At 56.9% G+C, this 23,963-nt stretch overlaps 1 protein-coding gene across 2 annotated transcripts in view; it reads left to right on the plus strand.

Annotated features, from left to right (window-relative positions):
* Window positions 1–23,963, plus strand: part of INPPL1 (inositol polyphosphate phosphatase like 1) — a 72,846-nt gene that overhangs the window by 41,937 nt on the left and 6,946 nt on the right. The window contains exons 5-25 of one of the 2 annotated variants that reach the window (XM_077341137.1): window positions 1,108–1,248; window positions 2,296–2,386; window positions 3,634–3,723; window positions 5,500–5,598; window positions 10,568–10,718; window positions 11,545–11,651; window positions 12,860–12,962; window positions 13,217–13,413; window positions 13,585–13,702; window positions 14,179–14,275; window positions 15,340–15,475; window positions 16,392–16,491; window positions 17,215–17,303; window positions 17,710–17,791; window positions 18,052–18,141; window positions 18,600–18,713; window positions 20,599–20,687; window positions 20,960–21,047; window positions 22,049–22,204; window positions 22,711–22,798; window positions 23,642–23,800. In XM_077341137.1, the coding sequence (XP_077197252.1) occupies window positions 1,108–1,248; window positions 2,296–2,386; window positions 3,634–3,723; window positions 5,500–5,598; window positions 10,568–10,718; window positions 11,545–11,651; window positions 12,860–12,962; window positions 13,217–13,413; window positions 13,585–13,702; window positions 14,179–14,275; window positions 15,340–15,475; window positions 16,392–16,491; window positions 17,215–17,303; window positions 17,710–17,791; window positions 18,052–18,141; window positions 18,600–18,713; window positions 20,599–20,687; window positions 20,960–21,047; window positions 22,049–22,204; window positions 22,711–22,798; window positions 23,642–23,800 (2,385 nt within the window). Of the gene's footprint in view, window positions 1–1,107; window positions 1,249–2,295; window positions 2,387–3,633; window positions 3,724–5,499; window positions 5,599–10,567; window positions 10,719–11,544; window positions 11,652–12,859; window positions 12,963–13,216; window positions 13,414–13,584; window positions 13,703–14,178; window positions 14,276–15,336; window positions 15,476–16,391; window positions 16,492–17,214; window positions 17,304–17,709; window positions 17,792–18,051; window positions 18,142–18,599; window positions 18,714–20,598; window positions 20,688–20,959; window positions 21,048–22,048; window positions 22,205–22,710; window positions 22,799–23,641; window positions 23,801–23,963 lie in introns of both variants that reach the window. The other variant, XM_077341136.1, reaches the window with a different exon arrangement.

Consider the following 23,963-nt stretch of genomic DNA (forward strand, 5'->3'; position numbering starts at 1 on the left):
GATTCTCTGAGTCTAGTTCAGCAGTGGAAGGGGCTGCCTAAGGAGGTGGGGAGCTCCCCCTCACTGGCCATCTGCAAGCAGCGGCTGGACAGATCCTTCTCCTGGATGCTGGAGGCTGATCCTGCACTGAGCAGGGGGTGGGACTAGATGGCCTGCATGGCCCCTTCCCACTCTAGGATTCTAGGAGTCTAGTTCAGCAGTGGAAGGGGCTGCCTCAGGAGGTGGGGAGCTCCCCCTCACTGGCCATCTTCAAGCAGCGGCTGGACAGATCCTTCTCCTGGATGCTGGAGGCTGACCCTGCACTGATCAGGGGGTGGGACTGGATGGCCTCCATGGCCCCTTCCCACTCTAGGATTCTAGGAGTCTAGTTCAGCAGGGGAAGGGGCTGCCTAAGGAGGTGGGGAGCTCCCCCTCACTGGCCCTCTTCAAGCAGCGGCTGGACAGATCCTTCTCCTGGATGCTGGAGGCTGATCCTGCACTGAGCAGGGGGAGGGACCAGATGGCCTGCATGGCCCCTTCCCACTCTAGGATTCTAGGAGTCTAGTTCAGCAGTGGAAGGGGCTGCCTAAGGAGGTGGGGATCTCCCCCTCACTGCCCGTCTTCAAGCAGCGGCTGGACAGATCCTTCTCCTGGATACTTGAGGCTAATCCTGCACTGAGCAGGGGGTGGGACTAGATGGCCTCTATGACACCTTCCCACTCTGTGACTACCACGTCTGCAAGGATGGGCCCAGCTCCAAGGGGCAGAAATGTACCCTCAGTGACGGTTGTCTTGTAGACTGGGGGTTGGAGAGAGAACGAGGGGCACAGAGGCATCCCATGTGACTGAGGTTTCAGTTTTGCTCAGTGTAAACACCAAGAGGGATCAATGAGAAATATTTTGTAATCCATCAAACCGGAAGTTTGATTCATACCTCTGGCATCAGTTGGGTGTCCCCCCCCCACCCGCCTAACCTTCCGTTGCAGATGCCAACCACCGTGTCTGGATATCTGCTTGAAGGTGGCTGGCAGCTCAGTCTCTCCGGGGGGGGGGGGTGCTCCTAATGGGAAGCTTTCCTCCTCTTGGGCGCCGTGCCCACCCACCCACCCACGCCCCTTTCCCTTCCAGCACCACCAACGGCCTCAGCACTGTTTCCCATGAATACCTGAAAGGGAGCTACTCCCTGGACCTGGAGGCGGTCAGAGCCGGAGCCAGCAGCCTGCCCCACCTCAACAAGACCCTGGTGACCTCCTGCAAGAGACTGCACAGGTGAGCCATGAAGGTGGGGAGGGGGAGGGACAGGCTCTGCCCACCAAGACACCAAGCCACGCCTGCTCAGGGTCCTGGGCCTGTGGGACGCTCTTCCCCTGGAGGACTCACGCAGTTTCAAGTCTGTGCCATGGCAGGGAACTCAAAAGTCCTCATTGGGTGACATGAACCAGGCAGGGGTTTGATTCTCTGCCCTTTCTAATTTTTAGAATTCCATGGCTCTTATTCAGCTATCGTTTTCTTCTTTACTGGTCGCTAGAAACCTCATTGCAAGCTGGTGCTAATCAATCAATCAATTAATTATTTAATTAATATTAAGAATTTATGCGTCTCCCGCCCTTCCTTAATCACTCTGAGCAGGTAACAGCATTAAAACCATAGAATCATAGAATCATAGAGTTGGAAGGGGCCATACAGGCCATCTATAACCCCCTGCTCTACGCAGGATCAGCCCTAGCTGATCCTAAAACCACATGCAAAAATCAAAGCCGAATCAAGTACAGTATCACTAATGGACTCCAGCTAAATTCCCAGGCAGGGGGCCTTGGCAGGGAGCGATCTTCTATCTTCTGGCCTGCTGCTCTCCACCAGGCTGACCCAACCTCACAGATTTTGGAGGCTGAGCAGGGTCAGCCCTGGTTAGGAGCTGGATGAGGAACCTCCAAGGACATCCAGGGTTGCTGTGCAGAGGCAGGCAAAGGCCACCCACCTCTGTGCGTCTCGTGCCCTGACCAGGCTGGCCAAAGTAGCATCACCTCTCAGAAGCTAAGCAGGGTCAGCCCTGGGGATTCCCAGCATGGGAGACCAGCAAGCCCCTCCGGGGCTGCGTTGCAGTTTGGACTAGCTGGGCCATCCTTTTCTTCGGCCTCCGTGAGCTGCTTTTTATCAAAACGCCCCCATCTCGGTCCCAATGGCAGTTGGATATTTTCCCATTTCTTGAAAGCTTTCTGACATTACCAAGTTTGTTTGCCCCTCAGAGAAATCAATTGAAATGTTCATGTTAAACACGAAAGGGTTGTCTCTAAACTCTGCTTCTCACCTTCCCAGCGAGGTGGACAAGGTCTTGTCTGGCCTGGAGATCCTTTCCAAGGTGTTTGACCAACAGAGCTCCCCCATGGTCTCCCGGATCCTGCAGCAGGTGAGTAACATCAGCAGAAGCGTGAAGGCACAGGTGTTCCAGATTGCCGCTGAGCACGGCTTCCTGTGTTAATGAGTAGACCAGGCTGATTTTGGTTAATCAGGAGTCTGTTTCAAAATAATGCAACTTCATGAGCGTTTAGGGAGGGGCGTGGCTCATTTTAAAGCATCTGGCCGGAGGTGATGGGGACGACCTTGTAGTCCAAGGCCCTGGAGAGCAGCTGCCAGTCTGAGCCGGCAATTCTGACCTTGAGGACCAAGGGTCTGATTCACTAGAAGGTCTCAGGTTCGGTTCAAAAGGTCTGGGGCAATCCTGTTGAGAATTGTGCATATTGACCCTATAGACTAGGATACAGCAGCTTCATGTTCATTATGTATGTCTGTATTTAATAGTCTGCTTTTCTCACAAGGGCTCGAGGAAAAATTCAAATGGGTCTCCATGTTGGTCTGAAGTAGCGCAACAAAATCAGAGTCCTGGAGCACCTTTAAGAATAAATGTTTGTTGGTCTTAAAGGTGCTACTGGACTCTGATTTTGAAGGACTCAAGGAAGATTAGGATGGAAGGAGGGAGGGTTCCCTTGGTCACCAGCTGCCACCACTCAGGGATCTCCTGAGAACAGCTAGACTGACCCACGGAGAAATTATCCCTCTTGCACAGGGCTAGAGCGGTAACAAAGCAACAGGGCAGAAATCCGAGGAAACGGCTTAAAACCAAGCATGTAAGGCCCATGCCCTCCGGCACGCGGGGAAGAGATTTCAGAGAACTATCCTAGAGAATTACGTTATACTCAGTGAAGCCTTTACAAAAAGGTGTATTATAAAAGAGAGAGTGGGTTTGAATTCCACCAAATGGTGCCTTCTTGCCTGAACCAAGGCAAAGATCCTGGGGTGGCATTGCTTTAAATCAGGGGTAGTCAAACTGCGGCCCTCCAGATGTCGCTGGCATTCGCTGGCAGGGGCTCCTGGGAATTGTAGTCCATGGACATCTGGAGGGCCGCAGTTTGACTACCCCTGCTCTAAATCCTTGCTGGAGATGCAGCGGGACCTGGGAGTCGCATCTGTAGTCTGGGGCTGAACTGTGGCGAATGCATGGTCCTTACCTGGAGCTTTTGGGGCAGTGGTGTCTGTCCTTCCCAGTCTTTTGCCTTCAGCCTTCATTGTCCACTCCAGCCACCTTCTCTCGTGCCGCGCCCTGGAGCTGCCCCGGGTGGCCCTGGGTGTTTCTGAAGGCCTTCTTGTGCTTTCTAGCCCGCCAGCCAGACGGGGGAGCAGGAACTGGAGAGCCTGATCCTGAAGCTGTCTGTCTTGAAGGACCTCCTCTCCAGCATCGAGAAGAAGGTGAGGGGTTCCAGCCTTGAATTCTCAGCCCTACCTGCAGGACTCCCCAGCGCGGCCTGCAGGAGCCATGTGGGTCTACGGCGGGATGGCTTGATTGGAGTCCAGGAGTGCCTGAGAGAGACCAACAAGATTTTGGGGGGTAGACGCTTTCGAGATTCAAAGCTTCCTTCGTCAGATCCAAGCCGGAATGGAGATTCCTGTGCCCTTCTATATCGCAGCCGGAAGGTGGGAAGGAAGTACCAAGAAAAGGAGTCAGAATGCCGATGATGCATTTGGCATTGCACCTCTGCACCCTTCTGCCACCAGATTATGATGGAGGGAGGGAGGGGGGGTTCCCTGGAAAACATCCTGGACACCAGCTGCCACCACTCAGGGGTCTCCTGAGAACAGCCAGACTGACCTGCCGAGACCTAAAGACTCCGGGATCTCCATTCCTGCTTGGATCTGAGGAAGAGAATTTCGATTCTCACAACCCCTGAAAATCACGGCGGCCTCTAGGATTCTTCTCGACTCTAATCTTGCTGTGGATGAGGCCTTTTTGGGACGGGGACCCAATTCAGGGAGGGATCGTGGGGATGAAGGAATGCTATCGAATCCCTCTTCAATTCTGTGATCTAGAATCATAGAATCACAGAATCCTAGAGTGGGAAGGGGCCATACAGGCCATCTAGTCCAACCCCCTGCTCAACGCTAAAATGACCCCCCCCAAGTAAATGTGGGGCAGAGGCATGAATCACGACAAATAGTGGCTGACCGAGGGAGTTAGAGTGGAGGGGAAGCAGAAGCTGGGTTCCCCTAATGCTCCTGAGCAGAATTGGGGCCCTGCGTGCCTGGTGACTGTATTGTGTTTTCAGGCGGGAGCTCTGGACCCCAAATTCCCAGCATCTTGCCTCACACAGGGTTCCCATTGGGGGTGGGACACCCGAAGAGCACAGTGAACTGGTGGGCCGTGATTCCTGTCCTGCACCAGTTTAGGGTCCAGAGCAGCGCTGTGTGCCCAGCATCACGGGTCAGGAGCAGGCTGGGTCCCATCCTCAGAACGGCCTCTGGCTGCCCCTCGGCCCCCTCCGGCTCTCCTCCAGCTGCAAGGGGCCTCTGCCCAGTTCTTCTGGGGGGGCTCAGAGGGGGCCTACTCTCCCCCCATGCTTCCTGCCTCCTCCCCACAGAAATCGGGGAAGGCATCTGAGCCGTCTTGCTTGCTTCTGAACTTTCTCCATCTGGCAGGATGAGTTTGTGGTTTAAAACAAGACAGCCATTTGGGGGCAAGATAAATTACAGGGTTGCCGAACCGAAATACTTCTCCCTTTCTCCTGGGATTTGGCTTCCCGGAGGGGTGGGGGGGGGAGAGGTTTCTGTCCTGGGAGAGCAAAGCTTGGGGGCCTCAGAGGTTGGTGCCCCTGTCAGCCCGCTGTGTATTTGGGGCAGATGATCAAAAAACCCTCAGGGAACTGGGCCGCCTGGGACAACGAGGGTAGGAGGATAGGATCAAAAGCCGTTTCCAAATTCTGGCAGCTGCCGAATTGTTCCCCGCCTTGTTCTCTTCCTTCGCCTTCAGCCTGGGGGCAATAAATTCCTTCAGAATGCAGAAGTAAGCCGAATTACGCAAGCCGCTGCCAGCTGTGGGGCTGTGTCCTGTTTACCTCATTGATTCCGAATGCAGAATAATTATGGGTCTCTTTGGAGTGAGTGTGTGTGTGTGTGGGGGGGGGGGTGAAGCACCCTCTCTCCCTCTCTGTGGGGAGATATTAACCCTTCCTTGCCCTCTGGTCCACGCAGGCCTTGAAAGCTCTCCAGGATATGAGCTCCACACCACAGCCGGGACTTGGCCAGCCCTCCTCCCGCAAGGCAAAGAGCTTCCCTGTGCAGGCCTTTGAGGTAACCCCCCCCTTCCCTAAAGGTCTCTTGTGCCACTCAAGCCAGGGTTCTGCATTTTATGGTTCTGTGGGAGGCGAGGCAAAATTCAGGTTGCAGAAGTATCAGTTTCCACTTTAATAAACAGCCCCGGTGAATTCAAAAGTGGCTGATTAGAGGTTAGTTTTTAAATTGGAGGAGACAGCACTGCAGCTGGCTCAGTCAGGATGGCTGTTAACATCCCCAAAATCACAGAAACGCAAGATGTAAGGGGGATGCCATCCTCCAGGTGGGGCCTGGGGATTCCCGGCAATTTCAGCCCATCTTCAGACAGCAGAGATCAGTTCCCCTGGAGAAAAGGGCTGCCTTGGAGGGGGACTTTGAGGCCTTGGAGCTCATGTAGGGTCCTGCTCTCCCCCCGTCCCATCCCCAAATCTCCAGGACTTTCCTGACCTGGAGCTGGCAGCCAGGAGGAATTGGGAACCGTAAGGTGTACAATGGCAATCGGATGAGTGGAAGTGAAGTCAGAGCCAGTTAACTGGGAGGCCCAGGGGCCAGCCAGTTCCTCTGCAGTGCCAGCCAGGAGAGCCCTGCTGGGTCAGGCCAGGGAGGGTCCCTCCAGTCCAGCCTCCCGTCTCACCCAGGGGCCAACCAGTTCCTCTGCAGGGCCAGCCACAGGGCAGAGAGGCCGAGGCCTTCCCCTGAGAAGACCCTCCGAAGAGCCCTGCTGGGTCAGGCCAGGGAGGGTCCCTCCAGTCCAGCCTGCCCTCTCCCCCAGGGGCCAGCCAGTTCCTCTGCAGGGCCAGCCACAGGGCAGAGAGGCCGAGGCCTTCCCCTGAGAAGACCCTCAGAAGAGCCCTGCTGGGTCAGGCCAGGGAGGGTCCCTCCAGTCCAGCCTCCCGTCTCACCCAGGGGCCAGCCAGTTCCTCTGCAGGGCCAGCCACAGGGCAGAGAGGCCGAGGCCTTCCCCTGAGAAGACCCTCAGAAGAGCCCTGCTGGGTCAGGCCAGGGAGGGTCCCTCCAGTCCAGCCTCCCGTCTCACCCAGGGGCCAGCCAGTTCCTCTGCAGGGCCAGCCACAGGGCAGAGAGGCCGAGGCCTTCCCCTGAGAAGACCCTCAGAAGAGCCCTGCTGGGTCAGGCCAGGGAGGGTCCCTCCAGTCCAGCCTCCCGTCTCACCCAGGGGCCAGCCAGTTCCTCTGCAGGGCCAGCCACAGGGCAGAGAGGCCGAGGCCTTCCCCTGAGAAGACCCACAGAAGAGCCCTGCTGGGTCAGGCCAGGGAGGGTCCCTCGTCCAGCCTCCCGTCTCACCCAGGGGCCAGCCAGTTCCTCTGCAGGGCCAGCCACAGGGCAGAGAGGCCGAGGCCTTCCCCTGAGAAGACCCTCAGAAGAGCCCTGCTGGGTCTAACCAGGGAGGGTCCCTCCAGTCCAGCATCCCGTCTCACCCAGGGGCCAGCCAGTTCCTCTGCAGGGCCAGCCACAGGGCAGAGAGGCCGAGGCCTTCCCCTGAGAAGACCCTCGGAAGAGCCCTGCTGGGTCAGACCAGGGAGGGTACCTCCAGTCCAGCCTCCCGTCTCACTCAGGGGCCAGCCAGTTCCTCTGCAGGGCCAGCCACAGGGCAGAGAGGCCGAGGCCTTCCCCTGAGAAGACCCTCAGAAGAGCCCTGCTGGGTCAGGCCAGGGAGGGTCCCTCCAGTCCAGCCTCCCGTCTCACCCAGGGGCCAGCCAGTTCCTCTGCAGGGCCAGCCACAGGGCAGAGAGGCCGAGGCCTTCCCCTGAGAAGACCCTCAGAAGAGCCCTGCTGGGTCAGGCCAGGGAGGGTCCCTCCAGTCCAGCCTCCCTTCTCACCCAGGGGCCAGCCAGTTCCTCCTCAGGGCCAGCCACAGGGCAGAGAGGCCGAGGCCTTCCCCTGAGAAGACCCTCAGAAGAGCCCTGCTGGGTCAGGCCAGGGAGGGTCCCTCCAGTCCAGCCTCCCGTCTCACCCAGGGGCCAGCCAGTTCCTCTGCAGGGCCAGCCACAGGGCAGAGAGGCCGAGGCCTTCCCCTGAGAAGACCCTCAGAAGAGCCCTGCTGGGTCAGGCCAGGGAGGGTCCCTCCAGTCCAGCCTCCCGTCTCACCCAGGGGCCAGCCAGTTCCTCTGCAGGGCCAGCCACAGGGCAGAGAGGCCGAGGCCTTCCCCTGAGAAGACCCACAGAAGAGCCCTGCTGGGTCAGGCCAGGGAGGGTCCCTCGTCCAGCCTCCCGTCTCACCCAGGGGCCAGCCAGTTCCTCTGCAGGGCCAGCCACAGGGCAGAGAGGCCGAGGCCTTCCCCTGAGAAGACCCTCAGAAGAGCCCTGCTGGGTCAGGCCAGGGAGGGTCCCTCCAGTCCAGCCTCCCGTCTCACCCAGGGGCCAGCCAGTTCCTCTGCAGGGCCAGCCACAGGGCAGAGAGGCCGAGGCCTTCCCCTGAGAAGACCCTCAGAAGAGCCCTGCTGGGTCAGGCCAGGGAGGGTCCCTCCAGTCCAGCCTCCCTTCTCACCCAGGGGCCAGCCAGTTCCTCCTCAGGGCCAGCCACAGGGCAGAGAGGCCGAGGCCTTCCCCTGAGAAGACCCTCAGAAGAGCCCTGCTGGGTCAGGTCACGGAGGGTCCCTCCAGTCCAGCCTCCCTTCTCACCCAGGGGCCAGCCAGTTCCTCTGCAGGGCCAGCCACAGGGCAGAGAGGCCGAGGCCTTCCCCTGAGAAGACCCTCAGAAGAGCCCTGCTGGGTCAGGCCAGGGAGGGTCCCTCCAGTCCAGCCTCCCGTCTCACTCAGGGGCCAGCCAGTTCCTCTGCAGGGCCAGCCACAGGGCAGAGAGGCCGAGGCCTTCCCCTGAGAAGACCCTCAGAAGAGCCCTGCTGGGTCAGGCCAGGGAGGGTCCCTCCAGTCCAGCCTCCCGTCTCACCCAGGGGCCAGCCAGTTCCTCTGCAGGGCCAGCCACAGGGCAGAGAGGCCGAGGCCTTCCCCTGAGAAGACCCTCAGAAGAGCCCTGCTGGGTCAGGCCAGGGAGGGTCCCTCCAGTCCAGCCTCCCGTCTCACCCAGGGGCCAGCCAGTCCCTCTGCAGGGCCAGCCACAGGGCAGAGAGGCCGAGGCCTTCCCCTGAGAAGACCCTCAGAAGAGCTCTGCTGGGTCAGGCCAGGGAGGGTCCCTCCAGTCCAGCCTCCCGTCTCACCCAGGGGCCAGCCAGTCCCTCTGCAGGGCCAGCCACAGGGCAGAGAGGCCGAGACCTTCCCCTGAGAAGACCCTCAGAAGAGCCCTGCTGGGTCAGGCCAGGGAGGGTCCCTCCAGTCCAGCCTCCCGTCTCACCCAGGGGCCAGCCAGTCCCTCTGCAGGGCCAGCCACAGGGCAGAGAGGCCGAGACCTTCCCCTGAGAAGACCCTCAGAAGAGCCCTGCTGGGTCAGGCCAGGGAGGGTCCCTCCAGTCCAGCCTCCCGTCTCACCCAGGAGCCAGCCAGTTCCTCTGCAGGGCCAGCCACAGGGCAGAGAGGCCGAGGCCTTCCCCTGAGAAGACCCTCAGAAGAGCCCTGCTGGGTCAGGCCAGGGAGGGTCCCTCCAGTCCAGCCTCCCGTCTCACCCAGGGGCCAGCCAGTCCCTCTGCAGGGCCAGCCACAGGGCAGAGAGGCTGAGGCCTTCCCTCAGGGGTTAGCCCTGTTGATCTGCAGTAGAGCTGCTAGGTATGGGTCCAGCAGCATCACAGAAAACAACAGCTTCAGGATCGAAGCATTTGAGAGTGAGAGCTCCCCATCAGATATGACTAGGAAGGGAGAGCCAAGTCCTTTTATCCTAGTCAGAAGGTGGGAGCGTTTTTGCAAAGAATGCTTACAAAGGAAGCAAAGGTACCATGCATGTTGCAATCTTTTTATCAGAGCAGGGGAGAAATAGGGGGCGGGCAGAATATTAGCATCTCTAGGGAGACAGAAAACTGCAGTCCCTGTGCAACCCTGGAAGGGGGGTCTCTTGTTTGGAACCCGTTAATTAACTTGAGTTCAGCTACCCCATGCTTTGAAATTTCTTTGTTGGAGGCCTGATGCTCTGAGGCCTGCGGTGGAATTCTCTGGAAGATGAAAATATTCTTCAGTGGTTTTTTGAGTCTTGCAATTCTTTAATGTCAGATTTATGTCTGCCTATTCTTGTGGTGCAGAGTGGTAAGGCAGCAGACATGCAGTCTGAAAGCTCTGCCCATGAGGCTGGGAGTTTGATCCCAGCCGCCGGCTCAAGATTGACTCCGCCTTCCATCCTTCCGAGGTCGGTAAAATGAGTAACCAGCTTGCTGCTGGGGGGTAAACGGTAATGACTGGGGAAGGCGCTGGCAAACCACCCCGTATTGAGTCTGCCATGAAAATGCTGGAGGGCGTCACCCCAAGGGTCAGACATGACTCGGTGCTTGCACAGGGGAGACCTTTACCTTTACCTATTCTTTAGCATGTCTCCTCTGTTGTAGTTAGGCCGATTACCATGCATGTGGTACCTTTCTATTCTGTGCAAACGTTCTTTACAACACTCTTCCCCCTGTCTTACTGGGACGAAAGGACACAATTTCTACTCTATTCGTATCTGACGAAGGGAGCATTGATTCTCAGCAGCTGATCCTTGAATGCCTTGTTGGTCTCTACGGTGCTCCTGACAAAGAGCAGTTCCCGGCTGTTGTGCTCCTCCTTTTTGTATGTATTTGCTTCTTAATCATTTTAAAGATGCGTGTTCTAGAGAAGGTTGATTTTAATGCTTTTAAAATGCAATCCCCTCGTGTACATTTTGAATTGTTAGCCGCCTCGGTGGCCCTTGTCAAGGTTGAAGGGCAAGATACAAATTTTGCACATGAATGGCAGGACCTGGGCTGTCTCTGCCTTGGGACGGTTTATAATCCGGTGGCCCCCCCAGGATCCTCCATTTGGTCCCCCCCCCATCATGCCACTTTACTGCACTGTGCCTGCAGAAGGGCCCAAGGGCTGTTCTCTCACTCTCCTGCCCCGGCTTTGCTCTCAGGTGAAGCTGGACCTGACCCTGGGCGACCTCACCAAGATCGGGAAGTCCCAGAAGTACACCTTGAGCGTGGACGTGGAGGGCGGGAAGCTGGTGGTGCTGAAGAAGCAGAAGGACTCGCAGGAGGACTGGAACACCTTCACCCACGATAAGAGTACGTGCGCCTTTCTCCCACCCCCCACCCCCCGAACCACACCTGGGCCTCCACGGCCCCCCTGCTCTCCCGGCTCCATCAAACAAACACACAAAGCCCCTTCTCCCCCCCCCCCACCTCCAGCCCTGTCCCTCGGAGTCAGTCTTGTTGGATCCGACTGGCAGAAGCTCTCCAGGGTCTTGGCTTCACCTCCCTCCTGTCCATTTGGGCTGCAAACATGAATGGAATCAACCCCACCTGATAAACGCCAGCAAGAGGCCCGCAGGATCTGACTGGCCGTGCAAACTATGGAAGGCAGCAAATAGGATGCAATCAGGCGTTGGCAGTTGTGCAGACCCGTTGTTGAGGGGGGGCAAAACACCAGGCCCCAAGTGCGGTTTTGGTGCCACCCGCCTAACTATTTTCCATCTGTCACAGGAATGTGAGCATCATGCTTTCCAGGGAGATGTGATGGAGCCCTTTGTGCTCTCCCCAGCTGCAATGGGGTGGATTGGAAACTTAGAGGCTAGTATTTAGGGGGATCGCCCAGGTGGTCTGCATAACTGGCTACATATGTTATTATACGCTTTCTGCCAGATGATAACTGAGCAAACAGACTCCACGGCGAGCAGCCATGGATGGGCCTCTCCTCGGTGAATTAAAGCCATCCGTGCTTATGACCCCCCCCCCATCCATCCACTGGTGGCCAAGTACAAAGGTTAATTACTTGCCGAGTCATTTTGTCTGATCCTGAATCGACTGCCCATCAGCGTCCTTGTATAGCCCTGAGGTCTAGCATTACGGCGGCCGGAGAAGGAATTCTCTCTGTCCCCCTTTGTCCCCCCAGTCCGCCAGCTGATAAAGTCCCAGCGGGTGCAGAATAAACTGGGGATCGTCTTCGAGAAGGAGAAGGACAAGACCCAGCGGAAGGATTTCGTCTTCGTCAGCGCCAGGGTGAGTCCGTGGCTGCCGCGTTTCAGGCTGCCTCCTGCCAACCTGCTGGCACAAGGGCTGAGAGGACTCCTTGAGAGGCCAGCCCCTTCTGCAGCTAAGAGCCAAGGCTGCCCTTTGCCAAGGGAGGGAAGGCCGCAGCCTGGCTCAGAGGCCTCAGATGCTGAGTTTGTCCGGGGTAAATAGAAAGGACAGGGGATGACTGGGCATGACTCCTGCTTAACAACCTAAGAAGGACCCGGCTGGATCAGACCAGGGGTCCGCCTAGTCTGGATGGCAGAGAGGCCGAGGCCTTCATAAGGACATCAGGAGAGCCCTGCTGGATCAGACCAGGGGTCCATCCAGTCCAGCCTCCTGTCTCACACAGTGGCCAACCAGTTCCTCCGGAGGGCCAGCAACAGGGCAGAGAGGCCAAGGCCTTCCTAAGAACATCAGGAGAGCCCTGCTGGGTCAGACCAATGGTCCATTCAGCCCAGCATCCTGTCTCAACTGAGCATAGGTCCCTGGTGAGAACCCAGCAAGAGCCCTGCTGGGTCACACCAGTGAAGAGCCATGTGGTCCAGCATCCCATCTTACCAAGCAGCCAACCAGTTCCTCTGAAGGTCCAAAAACAAGTCAGAGAGGCCCAGGCTTTTCTCTGATGTTGCTTCTTGACTCTGGGATCCAGAGGTTGAGTGCCTCTGAATATGGAGGTTCCCTTTAGTCCCCAGGGCTGTTAGCCACAGAGAGACCCATCCTGCCCTTTAAAGCCCTCTATGCCTGTGTCCCTCACGAAGCTTCCGCATTGTAAGTAATCACTCTTTGAGTCTCTTGAGCTGTCTGTTGCCAACTAAAATGGATCCCTGCATTTGACTAAACAGCCCCTTCCCCTCAATCTTTCAACTGCATCTGTTCCCAAGAAAAGAGCACCTCTCTCTTTCCTTTGGGGACCTCTTAGCTGTCTTCCAGGTAGAAAACTGGAAAGGAAGAACCTGGGGGGGGGCTAAGCCCATAAGCAGGCAAGACAATGAATGCCGGGGGAGGATGTGGGGGGCGTTCTAGCAGCCCAGCCTTGGCCCTGGGAGGGCTTTGGGGCCTGGGGTGTGTTTTCATGGCTGCCGTGTCTGGCCGAGCACCCGAGAGCTCGGGGGCTTTGAGAAAGTCTCCTGTCATGCTGCGGCCAGTGTGGCTTGTCCTCCGGCCCGGCTGATCCCCTCTGCCCCCCACCCCAGAAGCGAGAGGCCTTCTGCCAGCTGCTGCAGCTGATGAAGAACAGACATTCCAACCAGGATGAGCCCGACATGATTTCCGTCTTCATCGGGACGTGGAACATGGGTGAGTGTCGGCGCAGGGGAAGGGGGCGAGCTCTCCCTGGTGGTCCTCCGAGGAGGGGGGGGGAGAGTCTGACCCATGAGGGTGTTCAGCCCTCGGACCCCTGGGCGCCCTGTTGGGGACTCCGCCACAACTGAGGTACTGTGGAGGTTCACTGACAGATGACTTCCCACGTGAATGTGAAGCCGCAGGAAGGGGACACCCCCCCTCCTTGTGCGGCAGCTTCCCTGGCTGAGGTTGCTTCCCTCCCCCTGCAGGCAGCGTGCCCCCTCCCAAGAGCATCAACTCGTGGCTGACCTCCAAAGGCCTGGGCAAGACCCTGGACGAAGTGACCGTCGCCATTCCCCACGACATCTACGTCTTCGGCACCCAGGAGAACTCCATGGGGGACAAGGAGTGGGTGGACTTTTTGCGGGGGGTCCTGAAGGACTTCACGGAGATGGACTACCGGCCAGTAGGTGCTCGGGGGTGGAGGGAGGGGGGCCCGGGATCTGTGTGTGTGTGTGTGTGGGGGGGGGGGGAGTGGCACCCCTTTCTCCGTCTCTCTGGAAGGCCGGGTGGAAGCTCTTTGTTATGCCCTCTGGCCCCCCGGTGACAGGTGCTCCCTCTTGGCTTCCCTTTCCAGGTAGCCCTGCAGTCCCTGTGGAATATCAAGATTGCCGTCCTGGTGAAACCGGAGCACGAGAACCGGATCAGCCACGTCAGCACCTCGAGTGTGAAAACGGGGATTGCGAACACTCTGGGTAAGGAGGGGGCTCTTGGGCAGGATCAGGGCCAGGACTGGAAACGGCTCAGCGGTCGGGTGAGGCAGGATGTGGAGAGGCAGGCTGGAGCCCAGCAGGGGACGGACGGCCCCTCTCTAACGCTTCGTTTCAAGAGTTTTTCCGACCTCTGAGGGAGGCCAGGGTTGCTACGCAGAGGCAGGAAAGGGCACAGACCCCTCTGTGAGTCTCTTGCCTTGACCTGGGGGGCCCAGGATGGCCCAGTCTCTTCAGATCCCAGGGGCTCAGCTAGAAGCCCTGGGTTGCTACGCAGAGGAAATTGAAAGCAGGCCGTCTCCTCTTCATCTCTTGCCTCGAAGCCCCCAGAAGCCAGCTCCAAGTGTCCCTTTTCTGCCATCGCCAAAATCTTGCCTTCCCTCGCTCAAGAGCAAAACGGTGACCTCCGAGGAGGAGGGGCTTTCTCGTCCTCTGACCTCGCCTGCTGCTTCCCTCCTCAGGCAACAAGGGGGCCGTTGGGGTCTCCCTCATGTTCAACGGCACCTCCTTCGGCTTTGTCAACTGCCACCTCACCTCCGGCAACGAGAAGACGGCCAGGTGAGTCAGCAGGGCGGGAAGCAAATCCAGGGGCCTTGGGGGGTCTGGCGGAGGAGTGGCCAGAATGTCCAGCTAGGGGCCAGGAGGGCCGGGTTCGAATCACCCGTTAGGCTGTAGAACCCTGCTGAGTGGCAAGAACATCAGAGGAGCCCTGTTGGGTCAGGCCAGTGGCCCACCCAGTCCAACAGTCTGTGTCACGCAGGGGCCGAAACCCAGGGGCCATCGGGAGGTCCAGCAGCAGGGCCAGAACTCCAGAAGCCCTCCCTCTGTGGCCCCCCAAGCACCAAGGAGACAGGGCATTACTGCCACAGACATAAAAACCTAAGAGAAGCCCTGTTGGGTCAGGCCAAGGGCCCAGGAAAGAACCATAGAATTGACTGCGACATGGGTGGGGAGAAATCTTCTCTGGAGCTCTCTTGGGACTCTGATATTTCAAACATGTGCTTGTGGGAAGGGGAACGGTGGGTCTGATTTCTCCCTTGCATCCATAAAGCTAAACATTCCTCCCTTTGGCCTGACATGCTGGCTTTCCAGGTGCGGGGAATTTTCAATCTCATATTTATTTCCTTGACTTCATTTACACCCTACCTAACGAGGACCCCCAAGTGGCCCTCACAACGGCTCTGTGAGGCTGGTCAGACTGAGAGAATGAGAGTCACGAAACCCAGGTTCAAATCCCTGCTCTGCTGCGGAAGCTTGCTGGGGGCAGAGCAGGGATTCGAACCTGGGTTTCGTGGCTGCTAGTCCAACACTCCGTCACCACTGCACCCCGCATCCAGCTCTCTCCAGTCCAGGAGGACTGGATCACTTTTTCACTGTACCACACCTCAATGCTGCAATCCTCTAGTTCAGGAGTAGTCAACCTGTGGTCCTCCAGATGTCCATGGACTACAATTCCCATGAGCCCCTGCCAGCTGGCAGGGGCTCATGGGAATTGTAGTCCATGGACATCTGGAGGACCACAGGTTGACTACGCCTGCTCTAGTTCCTGTGATGCAAGGAGTGTTTGTGGTTTCCTTTGCCCCCTCCGGGCTCTGCCCCCTTCCCTTCCCACCCGCCAGGAGGAACCAGAATTACCTGGACATCCTGCGCCTCCTCTCCCTGGGCGACAAGCAGCTCAGCTCCTTCGACATCTCCCTGCGCTTCACCCACCTCTTCTGGTTCGGAGACCTGAACTACCGTCTCGACATGGACGTGCAGGTGAGGGGGCGGGCGGGCTTAGCTTGGGGTCAGTCCGCGGTCTTCCAGGAGGGGGGCAAGTGAAAGTCAAGAGAGCGATGCCCTCGAGAGTGGCCAGAGGGCATCTGCTTCACTGCCTGCAATTACTGGGGAAGACTGCTGGGTCAGAAGGCGTTACTCCTGGGCCATCCCTTGGACCCTTTCTTTTGACAAGCTAGTCGGTGTGTGCATGTGTGAATCATGGCCCCCTCCCTGGGGCTGTCCAGGGTCTCAGGCAGAGCTCCCACCCCTTCCTGCCTGGTCTTTTTAACTGGGGATGCCAGAGATTGAACCTGGGACCTCCTGCACGCCAAGCAGAGGCTCTGCCACTGCGCTATGGCCCCTCTATTGGTGTCCAGGGTCTCAAGTGAAGGTCTCTCCCATCCTCTCCTGCCAGGTCCTTTCCACTGGAGATGCTCCTGGGGATTGAACCGGGGACCTTCTGCAGGCCAAGCAGAGGCTCTTCCCCTGAGCTACAGCCTCACTTTATGGCTCTCCAGGGTCTCACACAGAGTTCTTTCCCCTCCTCTCCTGCCTGGTCCTTCTAACTGGAGATGCTGCCAGGGATTGAACCGGGGACCTTCTGCAGGCCAAGCAGAGGCTCTTCCCCTGAGCCACGGCCCCTCCCCATAGCTCCCCGGGGTTGCTGGCAGAGGTCTCCCCCCCCCCTCCTGCCTGGTCCCTTTTGAGTGGAGAAGCCCGGGATTTAGCCTGGGACCTTCTGCGTGTCAAGCAGAGGCTCTGCCCCTGAAGGTGGTTGGCTTTCGGCACTCAGACCACGTACGGAAGGGGAGGGGGGCCTTCCCACTGGCCGCTCCGGAGCCCTCGTTCTGTGCCGGCTGTGAGGCCCAGCCCGTTCCGGTCCCTCTGCCTGCTCAAGGCGGCTTCTCTTCCCCAGGAAATCCTCAACTACATTAACCGGAAGGAGTTTGACCCCCTGCTGAAGGTGGACCAGCTCAACCTGGAGAAGGAGAAGCACAAGATCTTCTTGCGATTCAGTGAGCCTGGAGGGGGGAGGGGGTTGTGGGAGGGGGCTTCCCTCCCTCTCTGGTGCTTGCAAAACCAGGGCAGTGCTCCGTGCAGGGGCTGGTTCAAGACCCCCCCTTTAGAGTCACATGCAGCTAATATGGATGAACACACAGAGGAACAATTGACAGGTGGCTAAGAACTGTAACCACGGAAAGAGCGATTTGTGGAACTCATTGCCCCAGTGGGGGGGGTGTGGGGGGGAGTCACCCAGGAGATTGTCTCTGAGGGCTTAGGGCATAACGCTCCAATTATGAGAGCTCTTTTCCCCTGGGGAGGGTGCGGTCTCCCATGCCCTCTCTCGGGAGCCCTTTCATTTCCTTGTGAAGGAGGCCAGACCCATTCCCCAAACAGGAATCCAGAGGGTGGGTGGGGGCAGAACAGAGAGCACACCAGGGAACATGCTGGCTTCTTCTTTTAACCACGAGTCTGGTGTGTCCTCTTCCTTGTTGAAGCCAGATTCGCACAGGCTACCCTGGTGTAAGGAGGCTCTGCCAGGGATGGGGGGGCAACAACAGAGGGAGGCGGTCGTGCTGGTCTGGCCCTTGGGAGTCAAGTGGTCAGACCCTGTGTGAAACAGGCTTGGTGGCCCTGCTTGTCCGACCCTGCAGGGCTGTTGTGACAGTCCTCTGCATGCCTGTTGCCAGGGTCCTTTCTAGCTGCAGCCCTCTTCAGGGTGTATTCTGCTTTTCCAGGTGAGGAGGAGATCACCTTCCCCCCCACGTACCGCTACGAGAGGGGGTCCCGAGACACCTACGTCTGGCACAAACAGAAGCCCACGGGGGTAAGTGGTGTGCCCAAATAGAAAGTTGTGAATGGCTTATTTGCTTTATTTATTTATTTTGAGATTTCTAAATGGCCCCTCCCCAAAACTGGATCCTGGGGTGGTTTGGGGGAGAAGTGCCGGGCTGGGCACAGAGAGTTGAGCTGGCTGGCCCCCAAACCGAGCTGTAAGGGGGGGGCTCTTCTGGCAGGCGGCCTGAGAAAACCGCATTGCTCGCCAGCAGAGCCCCCCCTCCCCCAACCTCCCCCTCGTTTGGCTATTGATTGTCTCACAAGCGCAGCAGCTGGATTCGAACCCAGTTTGGAGTTCAGATCAGAGTACTGGGAGGCCGCCGGACATAAGATTAGGGGCGGTTTGGGGGGGCTTCCTGCCCCAGCCCAATTCTGCCGGCGTTCTCTGCTCGCAGGTGAGAACCAACGTCCCCTCCTGGTGCGACCGCATCCTGTGGAAGTCCCATCCAGAGACCCACATCAATTGCAACTCTTACGGTGAGTCGTGCGGTGCAGCGGCCTGCGATGCGGCCTGCTTTAGGCGTGACCCGGACTGCAAGCGGCAGGGTCTGCGGTCTGATTCGGACTTGTGCCTGCTCTCCCGTCCCTTCTTTCTTCTCCCCTCGGCCTGTTTTCAGGGCTGTTTGGGAGCCAGCGGCAGGGGCCCCCTGCTTCTCCTGTCCAGTGAAGGGGCCTCTGAGCGGAGAGCGGTCTTTGCTTGCCCTGGCTCAAGGGTCACCGTCTGCCTCTCTCCTCAGGGTGCACGGACGACATCGTGAGCAGCGACCACTCCCCGGTCTTTGCGGCATTTGAAGTTGGAGTGACGTCCCAGTTTGTGTCCAAGAAAGGTACTGGGGTGGAGAAGGTGGTTGTGTCTGTGTGCGAGAGAGAGAGAGAGAGCATTTTTGGAACTCTGACACCGTGTGGTGGGTATAGTCACAAAATGGCTGCCACAGAAGGCGGGGCCAGGCACAAAATGGCTGCTGAAGAAGGCGGGGCCAGGCACAAAATGGCTGCCGCAGCTTCCCTTCAATCAGCCAGTAAAGAGCATTGTGCTGTGGCGCTAGCTGCCACAAAGCCAATCAGAAGCCAGCATGGGCCAAAGCCTCCCACCCACTTTTTACAAGCACTTGGCAGGCACTAGGAGACGTGTCCGTGGGTGTCATGGCGGGGATCCCTGGAGTAGGGGCAGCCTTGAATGCTTTGATGAATGGGAGCCAGGTGTGTGGGGCAGGGCCTCAGGCCCACGGGGAGGGGTAACAGGATGCTCTGACCCACGCAGCAGCCTCTCCTCCCCTACTGCCAGGTCTTTCCAAATCTTCGGACCAGGCGTACATTGAGTTCGAGAGCGTCGAGGCCATCGTGAAGACGGCAAGCAGAACCAAATTCTTCATCGAGTTCTACTCCACGTGCCTAGAAGGTGGGAAGGGACGGGACGGGGCTCTTTCTCTCAGCATTCACCCTCTGGGATATTATTTACTTAATTTCTTTCTCCTCGATGGGGACCTTGCCTCCATTTTGTTCTCACAAGAACCCTGTGAGGTAGGCTAGGCTGAGTGTGTGCAACGTGCTCCAAGTTGTAGTAGTGTAGAAGTAGTTTATTATTGCGGCCGTAGACCATCAGGTATCAAATACAGATAAAAACAGTAAAAAGCCATCGGAATAAACTAAAATCACATACAAAAAAATTGAAATTTAAGCATTAAACATTGTAATATGTCCTGGCCTCTATTACCATCAGTTATCTCATTTTCGGGCTCTGCACAAATAAGGACAGAATTTGGCTAGTTATCTGGAAAAAGATAGGTTTTCGCCATTTAATAGTTTATCTAAGCAAATCTCTGAGCAATTGTGGTGTTTGCCCAGGAGTGGGAGACTAAAAATGGCCCTTGGCTCTTTATGGGATGGACAGTGAGGGAGAACATGCCCTGTAGATTCTCTCCCTCCCCTTGTACTTGGGCATGATCTCTCAGACAAAGGGATTCTCTTACACTTGCCCTCAAGAATGGCTATGGGTAGGGCTTCACCTCTAGCTGGTGTTAAAGCTCTTCTTTTGGGACGGCGCTCCACAAGCGACAGGTAAGGGGCCGGTGACATAATAGGCCTCCTCACCTCTTGCTGTCTTTCCGTGTCAGCCGCTCTCTCTTTGACCCTGTCTTTGGCCTGCTTGTATTTTAGCTTCAGGGGGTCGCGGGGTGAGAAACCTGATTCCTTCAGGTGACTCCTAACCGCATAGCCAGCCGTTCTGGTTGGTAAGAGTCTTGAGAAATTAGTGGGAATAGACTTCTTGGATTCTGATGTATTTTAGCCGCTGATAAAAGGAAAGCAAAAGAATCGTAGCCTCAGTTTGCATCCAGCCTTGTCTCAAGATGGATCGCAGCATTAGATACGCAAGAAGGGACTTGTAGGACGGATCGAAGGAATCTGGGCTGCAGCTTCTCTCATGTGGTTAGGCAAGAGGCAAGTAGGCAGGTGGGCCTTCTGACGGCCCCTGGTCCTGGGCCCCTGTGAGACACAGAGTGATGGACTGGAGGGGCCATTGGCCTCATCCGACATGGCCTCTTAAGTCCTTGTGGTTCAGTGTTAGCGCCAAGTGGCCCAGGTTCTCCTCCCTGGTGTCTCCAAAGAGATAATGCAGCTGGAAGAGGCCTTCCTCTGCCTGGGACCCTGGAGAGACCCCGTCCATCACTGGAGACAGATGCAGCTCATCCATGCTGTAGTGTCGTGGTTAAGAGGGGCAACCTCTAATCTGGAGAGCCGGGTTTGATTCCCTCCTCCTCCTCCACGCAAGGGCTGCTGGGTGACCTTGGGCCAGTCCTAGTTCTCTCAGAACTCTCTCAGCCCCAGCTGCCTCACAAAGTGCCTCTTGTGGGGAGAGGAAGGGAAGGGCTTGGAAAGGGCTTTGAGCCTCCTGGTAAGTCCCAGCCGACTCCTGGTAAACTCTGTCGGGCAGAGGGGGACAAGGTGGCTTTCCAGATGCCCATAGACTGCAGTTCCCATGAGCCCCTGCCAGTATGCTGGCTGGACCTCATGGGAATTATAGTCCATGGACATTGGAGAGCCGCAGTCTGGCCACCCTGGCTGGAGGGTTTCCAAGGCAAGAGACCATGAATGACTGTGGTGCTCCTTGAACCCAAGATTGGACGAGATTGGGCTATCCTGGGCTATCCTTAGGAAAGAGAAAAGCGGGGTATAAAAACCTGCTTTTCTCCTTCTAAATCTGTGCAAGGAACTCCGCGAGGTTGTCGGCTCTCTCGTGCGCACTCCTCTTGTCCGCGTCTGAAGCCCTTCTGCTCTCCCCGCAGAATTTAAGAAGGGCTTTGAGAATGATTCTCAGAGCAGCGACAACATCAATTTCCTGAAGGTCCAGTGGTCTTCCCGGCAGTTGCCCACGGTAAGAAGACCTCCCCCCCCCCCCCCCGGCGTTAAGATGCAGAATTCTGCCCCTTTTCCGGCATTGCTGACAATCTTCAGACATTTCTGTTCTGCCCCTGGAGACAGATGGAGTTGCAGGGCAGTTCGCAAACAGATCAGCCAGTACTTGAAAGGTTGCGGAAATTAATATCCAGCTAACATTCATGAGGTTTCTGTAAAGCAGCCATCGGAAGAGCTGGGTTCGAGTCCAGGAGCACCTTGGAGATTAACAAGATTTTCTCCCTGTCCCAGCTGAAGCCGATCCTCTCGGACATAGAGTACCTCCAAGATCAGCACATCCTCTTGACCGTCAAGTCTTTGGACGGCTACGAATCCTACGGTAAGCGACCGGACAGCCAGAAGCCAGCGATGGCCACAGATCTCTGCAGAGTCTCACTCCTGAAAGCCATTGCCCTCCCTCTGGTCCTCAGGCTGCTCAACCAACTGGTCTAGAGCCCCATCTAGCACTTGTGAAAATCCATTTTGGATGGTTTCATTTTCAAATCTTTCAGTGGGCTCTGAGATTTGTGCCAGTGAACGAAACCAACTAAACTTATTATCTATTTATTGTTATTTCTATTTCTATTTATATATTCCCAGCGATGCTGGCTCATGGCATTTTGCGTATAATGAATTTTTTAAAACCCATACATCATAAAACAAATAAAAACAATCTAACAATAGAGCCCCTAGCCCTAATTAATCAATAATAAAATTCAAATCACTAATAAGGTAGCAGCATAAAATGTTACCCCTTAACGAATCACTGACCCGGCTATGTAGACACGCAGCCAATGCTGCTAATGTCAAAAAAGGGGGCAGAATATTAACGGGGCCGATATGGTCTAGGACAGGGGTAATCAAACTGCGGCCCTCCAGCTGTCCATGGACTACAAGTCCCATGAGCCCCTGCCAGCATTTGCTGCTGAAAAAAGCGGGGCCAGGCAACTGACACGATTCAATGTAGGACTGCATCAGACTAATTCTGAGTTTTTAAATGGGGAACGTTTACATGATTTTATAATGATTTTGTTCCATATTATTGTGTTTTTAATCATCATTTTCTTTTCAGTCACAAGCCACCTTGAGTTCTGCAGGAAAGAAAGCCGTCTAAGAAATGTTTTAAATAAACTTAAATGCATAAACCCTGCGAGGTAGACCAGACTGAGTGATAGGACTCATCTGAGGGCGCTTCCTAAAGGGGGAGCTCGCATTTGCGACCCTCCTCAGTGAGGAAGCATCCCCAAGTGAGTCCACTCACTCAGTCTGGTCTACCTCGCAGGGTTTATGCGCCAACGCGAGCTCCTCCTGACCTTCCTGCCGCCTCTCTTTCCTCCCCAGGCGAGTGCGTCATTGCCCTCAAATCCATGATTGGCAGCACCTCCCAGCAGTTCCTCACCTACCTGTCCCACCGCGGAGAGGAGACGGGCAACATTCGGGGGTCCATGAGAGTCCGGGTCCCTGCCGAGCGGATGGGCACCCGCGAGCGACTCTACGGTGAGGCAAACAAGCAAGGGGGCTGTTCGGGGAGGGTCCCGTCCATCTGGGCGGCTGGGACCAGGCCAGGACTAGTTTGCAGAAAGACCTCTGATTAGCCAGAGAATGGGTGACCCTCCCCAGAAGGAAGAGAGCCAGGGGAACAGCGCCACGTCCAGCCCAGGCAGGGAGGGCAGCCTCCAAGGCACAGGGGGCTCTGCTGGGCATGCAGAAGGCCTCAGGTTCAATCCCCGGCATCGCCCTGCAAGCGGGTCATGTGGAAGGCTCAGCCAGAGACCCTGGAGGGCTGCAGGGAGGGGCTGAGACTCCTTGGCAGAGCATTGCAGACCTTCATGTAGGGTTGAAGCGGCCGAAGCGTGCCGGAGCGCTCAACCCTACCTTGGCGGGCCCGATGGCCTCCTTCCGTAGAGTGCATCCTCACGTGCTCATGTGTTATTGCCCGATTTGGGCCAGCTGTTTCTCCAGCGGTGCCGGAGCCTGAGCTTTCTGTCCTCCCTTTCTCTCAGAGTGGATCAGCATCGACAAGGACGAAACCGGAGCAGGCAAAGGGAAGCTGCCCCCCCCAGGACCACGGACCAACCCGGAGCACTCCAAGTAAGACTCTCGGGTGGGGGAAATCGGAGGCAAAGCGCTCCCGCGTGGCCTGTGCAGAGCAGCCGGGTCGTGAGCGTTCTCAGGCCGTGAGATGAACGTTAAGAGGTGAAGGCTTACCTCTGCCCTTCCAATGTCTAGTCCTTCCTTTCCCCTTTAATTTGAGATGTGTGGCTTTCATTTATTTATTCACGTGAGTGAGTGCAATCCACACTGCATGAGGATTTTAGCTGCCTGGATGCACCAAAAAGAGAAGCAGAAGCATCACACAGGTATCCAGGTGACCCAGGAAGTGGTGAGTCAGGGGGAGGTTGTGCTTAAGAGTGGGGGACTCGAATCTGGAGAACCGGGTTTGATTCCTCCACATGCAGCCTGCTGGGTGAGCTTGGGCTAGTCACAGTTCTTTTAGAACTGTTCTCACAGGGCACTTCTCTCTGAACTCTCTCAGCTCCACCAACCTCACAGGGGTGTCTGTTGTGGGGAAAGGCATTTGGAAGCTGCTTGGAGTCTCCTTCGGGGAGTGAAAAGCAGGGCAAAAAAAAAAATCCCCAGCTTTCCTGTAGAAATCAAGCTACGTGCAGCAGCATCAACTCATAGGGTAGTTCACACCCAGCCTGTATCCCGGCCTTCCCCGTGAGGCCGGAGGGGAGAGAGTTGTCAGGATACAACCTTTGTCTTGCTCTGATTTGCAAACGGAGGCTTGGACCCCCCTTTTCTTGCAAGGTTCCTAGGAACGGACTTCTTCTCTCAGCATTCAGTTCCAGAGACAAACTGGGAAGGGACGGGTCCCCCCACTGACTGGCCCCTCAACCAGCTTCTCCATGCCCCATCGTCCCCTCTCGCTAGATCTTTCGGGAAAAAGCATTCCTGTGGAGAAGCCGCTGGGATGGCCGCCGGCCCCTCTGCAAAGCTCTTGGATGATCTGGAGAAGCCGGGGGCCCCGACAGCCGCCCGCCCACCAGCTCCACACCGTGGCACCTCCAGAGACGAGGCCGCCCAGGCCAGGTGAGTGAGATCCCGCCTCCCTGAGATGTCCCAGGGGAGCCTCCAACCCCGAGGGACAAAGCCTGATCCAGAACCTCAGAAGAGCTCAACTGGAACTGACCAGGGAGGGTCCATCTAATCCAGCCTCCTGTCGAACTCAAGGCCAGCTCGGTCAGAACAGCTC

This window comes from Paroedura picta, chromosome 6 (genome assembly GCF_049243985.1).
Source record: "Paroedura picta isolate Pp20150507F chromosome 6, Ppicta_v3.0, whole genome shotgun sequence".
Lineage (NCBI taxonomy): Eukaryota > Metazoa > Chordata > Lepidosauria > Squamata > Gekkonidae > Paroedura > Paroedura picta.